At 58.5% G+C, this 7,899-nt stretch overlaps 1 protein-coding gene across 7 annotated transcripts in view; it reads left to right on the forward strand.

Moving 5' to 3' along the window:
• Positions 1-7,899, forward strand: part of MLLT6 (myeloid/lymphoid or mixed-lineage leukemia; translocated to, 6) — a 26,172-nt gene that overhangs the window by 6,100 nt on the left and 12,173 nt on the right. For 3 of the 7 annotated variants that reach the window (XM_006774279.2, XM_015570882.1, XM_015570878.1), the window contains exons 6-13: positions 345-515; positions 1,191-1,289; positions 3,762-3,900; positions 4,637-5,251; positions 5,668-5,849; positions 6,097-6,205; positions 7,343-7,409; positions 7,581-7,726. In XM_006774279.2, coding sequence (XP_006774342.1) covers positions 345-515; positions 1,191-1,289; positions 3,762-3,900; positions 4,637-5,251; positions 5,668-5,849; positions 6,097-6,205; positions 7,343-7,409; positions 7,581-7,726 — 1,528 coding nt within the window. Of the gene's footprint in view, positions 1-344; positions 516-1,190; positions 1,290-3,761; positions 3,982-4,636; positions 5,252-5,667; positions 5,850-6,096; positions 6,206-7,342; positions 7,410-7,580; positions 7,727-7,899 lie in introns of all 7 variants that reach the window. The other 4 variants (XM_006774278.2, XM_015570880.1, XM_015570881.1 and 1 more) reach the window with 4 other exon arrangements.

Consider the following 7,899-nt stretch of genomic DNA (forward strand, 5'->3'; position numbering starts at 1 on the left):
TTTGGGGGTCGAACGACCCTTTCACAGGGGTCACCTAAGACCATCGGAAAACACATATATAATTACATATTGTTTTTGTGATTGATCACTATGCTTTAATTATGTTCAACTTGTAACAATGAAATTGGGGGTCACCACAACATGAGGAGCTGTATTAAAGGGTCGCGGCAGGAGGAAGGTTGAGAACCACTGCTCTAAGGAGTGCCCTTCGTTGAACATCGTTGAGAACACAAGGTCCTCTTAGGGACAGGCAGGCCAGGGGAAGGGGCCCCCAGGACCTTCAGGAACCTTTTTCCAAGCAAATGAGAGGAGAGTTTGGCAACTCCTCTCCATTCTCTCCCCAGAAGACTTCCCGGCACACCAGCGGGGGAGGCGGAGGCGCGGCGGCAGCAGGTGGAGGCAGCGGCACAGGGGGCGGCGGCAGTGGCTTCATCGCTGGCCGGAGAAGCCGGTCAGCCTCCCCATCCACCCAGCAGGAGAAGCACCCTTCCCACCACGAAAGGGCACAGAAGAAGGTAAAAGTCTCCCTTTACCTGTCCTGCCACTTTCACAAACTCAGGCCTCTTTCAAGAAGCCCCCACAAGGTGCCCCACGGCCAAGGATCCTGCCCGCTTCCCTCCTCTGAGGCCACTGAGGGCAGGGAGGGGGCTGCGGAAGTGACCCGTGTGGATCACAGAGGGCGAGGTGAGGGCCAGCTTCCCTGGGGCCCTCGTCTTTGTGTGGTTCTTCCAGTGGCCTCCCCAGGACACGACAGTGTCCCGACAGCCCCCAGTCCATGGCCCTGCACACATCTCCACAGTCTAGCCTGGTGTCAGCCCAGTTTGTAAGTGTACATGCCTGCGTCCCCTTGTACCTCCTGTCACAGTGCGCCTGGCTCCCATCCCTCAGCACAGCTCCGTGTCCCTGGTGGACACCCTTGCAGGTGCGTGCTCACGTGTGTGGTGCTCTGTCACGCATGATCATGGGACAGGCTGTTTTTAGCAGGCAGAATGGACAAGGGGCTGTTGGCTCTCAGAGGAACCTGCCTGAGCCACTCCTGTCCAGCCAAAGTCCCCCAGTCCCACCAGAGGGGGAGGTGACACCCACAAAGCTCATCCCAGGGAGGGGTCCACTGTCAACATGCACATGTTGGGGCATCTTCACCCCAAATGCCCCCCAGCACCAATATCTGCTCACCTGTCCTTCCCCAGAGTCGAAAGGACAAGGAACGCCTTAAACAGAAGCACAAGAAGCGGCCTGACTCACCCTCCAGCATCCTCACCCCACCCGTGGTCCCCACTGCTGACAAGGTACTGCTGCCCACAGCCCGGAGGGATGGCCACAGCAGCGGGAGGGAGGCAGGGTGTGAGGGGTCAGGGTGAGCCAGGGACCTGGGCACCCCCACAGCTTCAGGTTAATGTGCCTCTGCTCCACACCTCAACCCTCTCTACTCCTCAGCCCCACCAATCATTTACCATCAGGAGGGGAGGATTGGGTGGGGAGCACCACCCCTACCTGCTGGCTGCCAGATGTTCACATCTGCCTCTGTCCAGACACTGAGCCTCAGCACTGGGCTCTTGTCTGTGGATACACACTCGGTTTTCCAATTCTCCAAGCTCTGGAGCCTGTTCTCCAGAGACAGGTAGAGAGGACCCCATCTCTCTCAGCCCCCTCTCCCTGCACCTCTTCTCCCTGTCGGGAAGATGCCCACAGCCTGTGACCTGACCAAAATCCTACTCTGTGCATGCTGGAGGGACTGAAAGTGTAGCCCCTGGCAGGTCCCTGACAACACCCCGAAACCCCACCCACCTCATCTCACCTTCCAAGGCGGGTCAGGGTATGTCAGGCCTGTCTCCAGCAACGGGCAACATCAGGATAAGCAAATAGCAGGCCCTTCCCCGAGGCCAGGGCGTCCCTAATCCAAGCCAGAGCAGCCCTCTCTGCCCCTCCTGCCAGCCCGCCCTCCCCAGGGAAGGTGAAAGGGGCCTGGAGAAACTGCTTCCTCCTGTGGCCAGTGCTCCATCCACTCCCGCTGCCGAGGGAGGTTGGCAGAGCTCTGGGCATCTTATTAGCAGGAGGCTCAGGTATCAGGTTTCTAGGGGGATGTTGCTGTGCATTGAACCCCAGTAACCCTCTCCCTGCCCTGCGTTCCAGGACTCACCTAGAACAGCTTGTCGTCTCTGCCCTGTGCCCTTTTCCCTGGGGCCTGCAGACAGGTAGAAAGAGAGGGCAGAGACCTGGGAGTAGCCCCCAGTGGCTGGGTAGTCCCTTGGACATGTTGGAGCACTCTGCTCATCCCCTCCACCCGCCCCAGCATTGCCGCTGCCCCTCCCCCACCCCCTCGCCTCCCTTGCTCTCAGAACCACATCTGGCTCCCTTCAGAACTCCAGCTGTTGAAAAGAACAAAGAAGAAGAGACAAGGGCTTCCCCCCAGGGAGGGCAGCACAGGGTGGCTCTCATTCCCCCATCCATCCTCCCTCTGGCATTGGTGGGTTTAGCAGAGGTTCACGAATATCTGGTCTCCACCGGGAGGAGAGGCGCCATCCCTGGGGTTGGCGGTAACACGATGCTCTAACTCAGCCCCCACATGCCAGCCTCTCCTAGAACGGGGATCTGCGGGGTGTACAGGGATTCGCTGGTTTAATCCTCAAAATAGTCCAACTTTATTAATCCCATTTTATAAATGGAGAAACTGAGGTACAGAGAGGTTAAGTAATTTGCCTCAAAGTGCACAGCTAGGTAGTGATGGAGTCGAGATTTGAACGCATGCAGTCTGACTTGAAGGCCTGTACTCTTACCCACCACCGTCAGTCTCTGCAGTATCTTCCTAGCAGCACAGCCATCAGAATCATCATTATTGACCCCGCAGTATGTACTAGTACCTGGCATTATGTTCCTCATAACTCTCCAAACAGGGGTAATTAGCCCCATAAGGACACTGAAGCTCAGAGAGGTGGAGAGACCATGCAACATAAACACGGCAGTAAACGCGGAGCCCATCCTCCTCCAACCCCTGTCCTGCCACCCTCAGAGAGGTTTAGGGGGGGTGGGGGGGGAAGAAATGGGGACAGTGTATTTCACTATAGGGTGGCAACTGTTGGCGTGGCTGCCGTGGGTACACAGTGCCCTGGAAATAGGAGGACAGCGTTGTTCCACCCCAGGAGTCCAGGGTGGCTTCACGGAAGAGTGGACTTCCAAGCTGGATTTTGAGGAGGAGAAGTTTTCCAGGAGGAGTAATAGGCTCTCCTGGCAGAGGGGTCTGCACTGCAAGCTCAGGTTGTCTAGGAAAGGCACAGAGTGGCCAGGGAGTAGGGTGTCAGCCAGGTGGCGGCAGCTTGGGGAGACCAAGGAGGGAATGGTGGTGACTGGAGGGCCCACAGATGCAGCCGGGCCCTCACTGCTTCCCAACACAAGTCCAGCAAGTATTTCTTGAATGAATGAATGAATGAATGAATGAACGAATGAACGAACGAACGAACAAATGAGTCTATTAGTACAGACTTTGAGACTGTTTTCGTCTCCCACCTGAGGTGAAGGACAGACAGCTTCTTGGGTTCAGAACGCTCAGCTCGCCTCACACCCAGAAGTTCCACTGCTGCTTCCCCATCTTCCTGGTCTAGGGCCTCCCGGCACCATCTCTCTACCCGGAATCCTTCTTGAAGCTAATTCTGGACTCTCCCAGGAAAGCCCAGGTCCTGCGTGCTCCTGCTCCACTCCCAAGTCAGGGTGAACCCAGGCCCAGGCAGTTGGTCTCAAGCCTTCCTCTCTCCTCCCCTCTTTAGGCCTCCTCCTCAGCTTCCTCCTCCTCCCACCATGAGGCCAGCACTCAGGAGACCTCTGAGAGCAACAGGGACTCAAAGGGGAAAAAGTCTTCCAGCCATAGCCTGAGTCACAAGGGGAAGAAGCTGAGCAGTGGGAAAGGTGTGAGCAGTTTCACCTCCGCCTCCTCCTCCTCTTCCTCCTCCTCTTCTTCCTCCTCTGGGGGGCCCTTCCAGCCTGCAGGTGAGTGTGGGCAGGTGAGCCTCCTGGAGGAGGCTGGGCATGGGACAGCCTTTGGCCCTGAGCTTCTCTAGCAAGGGCCTTTGCATATTAGTTTGCATCTCATTTTTTTGTGTGTTTTTTAATCCTCACCCGAGGACATTTTTCCCATTGATTTTTAGAGAGAGTGGAAGAGAGGGGGAGAGACAGAGAGAGAGAAACATCAATGTGAGAGAGACACATGGATGGGTTGCCTCCCGTACGGACCCCCCACCACCGGCGCTGGGGATCAAGCCTGCAACTGAGGCACATGCCTGGAATCGAACCCGGACCCTTTAGTCCATACTCCGACACTCTATCCACTGACCCAAACCGGCTAGGGCTCTCATTTGCTTCTTAAATTGGTTCAGGTTAAAGATGGGGGATCTCCACCAAATTATACTTCTCCAAACCCTTCCCTCAACCCTTCCCTTTTGAGCTGGAACTCTCCTCTCCTCCCACTTTATGGTAAGTGGGGGAGGGAGGGCACTCATCCTGGACACAGAGATAGTGGCAGAGCTGGGACAGGACACCAGGCTTCCCCGTCCCCTGACCAGAGCTCTCCCACTAGTGCCTCTTGGGAGTGGGAGGGAGTGAGGGATCTGGGATGCAGCTGTAATTCTGTTTTCCTTCTGTGCAGTTTCGTCCCTGCAGAGCTCCCCTGACTTCTCCGCCTTCCCCAAGCTGGAGCAGCCAGAGGAGGACAAGTACTCCAAGCCCGCAGCCTCCACCCCTTCAGCTCCCCCCTCTCCCTCAGCTCCTGAGCCCCCCAAGACTGACCTCTTTGAGCAGAAGGTGGTCTTCTCTAGCTTTGGGCCCATCATGCGCTTCTCCACCACCACCCCCAGCTCAGGCCGGGCCCGGGCCCCATCCCCTGGAGACTATAAGTCTCCTCACCTCTCGGGGTCTGGGACCTCAGCAGGCACCCACAAGCGGATGCCCACACTGAGTGCCGCCCCTGCGCCCGCTGAAGAGACCCCTGAGACAGGTGTGAAGGAGAAAAAGCACAAAGCCAGCAAGAGGAGCCGACACGGGCCAGGCCGTCCCAAGGGCAGCCGGAGCGAGGAGGGTGTCGCGGCCCCAGCTGCTCCCTCCCTGCCTGGGGCCCAACTGGCTGGCTTTACCGCCACTGCTGCCTCACCCTTCTCAGGAGGTTCCCTGGTCAGCTCCGGCCTGGGGGGTCTGGCCTCCCGCACCTTTGGGCCTTCCGGAAGCCTGCCCAGCCTGAGCCTGGAGTCCCCCCTGCTGGGGGCAGGTCAGTGACCCTGTGGGATGGTGGGCATTGAGGGTCCAGCCGGTCTAGCGATGGAACAGGGAGAAGCACGCAGTTAGGAGGGAATGTGATAGAACTGCTCCGAAGGACGGAGACACAGGATGGAAGGTTTAGTCACCTCTGAGACACTCCTCCATTCCCGCCTTCTGCATGGCTGTGGCAGGAGATGGTGTTGGCTTGTCAGTAGGACATAAAAAGTTTGGCTGGGATATTAGAATAGCTGGGAATTCCCCAGGCCCGGGCAGGGCAGTCCAATAGGTAGTCATGTCGAGCAGATACCACCCAGGCGACAAGGGACGTCTGTGCACGGAGGTTAGACTGGTGCCAGGTCCAGGGAATGTTCTCCTTGGGGAGGGCTTGGTGACTCTCTGCTTCCCTCTGTGTCCTTGTGCCCACAGGCATCTACACCAGTAATAAGGACCCCATCTCCCACGGTGGTGGAATGCTGCGGGCTGTCTGCAGCACCCCCCTCTCTTCCAGCCTGCTGGGGCCCCCTGGGACCTCTGCCTTGCCCCGCCTCAGCCGCTCCCCATTCACCAGCACCCTACCCTCCTCTTCTGCTTCTATCTCCACCACTCAGGTGAGGACTTACCCCTGGGCTCCTCCATCGCTGGGTAGGGGGGTGGGTGCAGGGCAGGGGGGGGGCAGGTTGCTCAAGACCCCAGCCCTCCATGGGAACTTGAGATATTGGGCTTGATCCCCAGAACGTCTCCCTGTCTCTGGCCCTCTCTCCTCCCAGCACACCCTGTCCCCTCCACCCCGTAAGCACAGTCCTGCCCTAGATCTGAGACTAACCACCAGGCTGGACTGTACCTCCTTTCCCTCAGGTGTTTTCTCTGGCTGGCTCTACCTTTAGCCTCCCTTCTACCCACATCTTTGGAACCCCCATGGGTGTCGTTAACCCCCTCCTTACCCAAGCCGAGAGCAGCCACACAGGTATGTGAGTCTCCGACCCCATCCCCCTTCTTCCCAAAGGCCTGAGGGGCACCCATCACCTGCATGCCCCCCCCCAAAAAAGATGGGAGGGCTTCCTGGCTGCCCCCTCCCTCTGGCCATTGCCCACTTTGCTAAAAATATTTTCACACACAACAAACCAGGGTACACTTTCAGGTTAAAACCTGCCGAGGGGTTGGGACAGGACAGGAAAGAATTACTGCTCCATCTCACGGGAGAAGGGCAGAGAGATTAACGCTTAAGGCAGTGGAAGTCAGGAAATTCTGGGCCCCTGACTCTGACCCCAGTTTTCATAGCGCCGAAGCGTAGCTCCCAGCTGGCCTCAGGGAGCCTTTGGGATCAGCCGTTACTGCGATCCCACTAGCTGGGCAACCTGCCCTCCGGGTGTGTGGGAGTTAAAGGGGCGGGTCACAGGCGCCCCACCCTCTCCCTTGAGAGTCAACCCAGCCCCGGAGAGCTGATTGGTGCAGACACACCACCTGGCCAACCAGGGGGCGGGGCCTACCACCCCGCCACCAGTTCAGGTAGGCCTTCTTAAAGAGACCGGACCCAGAATTAAAGACGTGACACGGTGGGGTGGCACACCCCTCCCCGCAACCAATAGGAATTCTGTGTCCCAACCAAGGGTTTTGCCACCTAATTTGTGAGTTTATGAATATAAAAAGTCCTACAAAACCTAACAGCTACCATTACTAAGGGCTTCCTGCATGCAGCTTAACACTTCACATTTATTTGCCTTGTTTGTAAACCTCATGACAATCACTTCGGAGGTTAGTTGCAAGCCCAAGTTCACAAAGCAGGTATCAGGTCCACGTTCGACCCAGGGCTGTCTACACCCAAAATCTCTACAGCATTAAGCTTCCAGGGAAGGGGTGTGAAAGCAGCCGGGCAGAGGGAGTCTTTCTGCCAGGAGAAGGGAAGAGACAGACCCATGGCTTTACCTCCCACGGGCCGCTTCCAGGCCAGGGCTCCCAGCGCCTTCGGAGCTGGAACTGGGGTGGAGCGATTCCGGGGAGGGGTCTGCCATCAGGTGCCAGATCCCATGCCCACTTCCCCGCGAGGACCGAGCGGCCGGCTGCACCCTTTCCCCGCTGACCCCGCCTCCCTTCTCCTTCCCAGAGCCAGACCTGGAGGACTGCAGCTTCCGGTGTCGGGGGACCTCCCCTCAGGAGAGCCTGTCTTCCATGTGAGGGAGGGGGCGGGGCTGGAGGGGCACCCCGGGAGGAGGGGCGGGGGAGCGGGCAGCAGAAGAGGGGGGTTCAGACGCGGATGACGGGAACCCCTGGGGAGGGCAGGGCAGGGGAGGGGAGGCCGGAGCAGGAGGTAAGCCTGAGCCCGGTGTCCCCTTCTGACCCAGGTCCCCCATCAGCAGCCTCCCCGCACTCTTCGACCAGACGGCGTCCGCACCCTGTGGGGGCGGCCAGTTAGACCCAGCGGCCCCCGGGACAACGAACATGGAGCAGCTGCTGGAAAAGCAGGGCGATGGCGAGGCCGGCGTCAACAGTGAGGAGGGGGCTCAGGGCTGGGACACCTGCCCCAAGATCCCCAGATCCGGTCACCCCTCTCCCCGAAGTTCCCAAACTTCTTTCAGGTTCTGCCTCAGACCTTGCCCCAGCCCTAACTCATTACAACCTCAGCCTCACCTTCAGCCCCTTCTCGGCCCTGCACCCGGCGCC

Source organism: Myotis davidii, unplaced genomic scaffold (assembly GCF_000327345.1).
Source record: "Myotis davidii unplaced genomic scaffold, ASM32734v1 scaffold327, whole genome shotgun sequence".
NCBI classification, from domain to species: Eukaryota; Metazoa; Chordata; class Mammalia; order Chiroptera; family Vespertilionidae; genus Myotis; species Myotis davidii.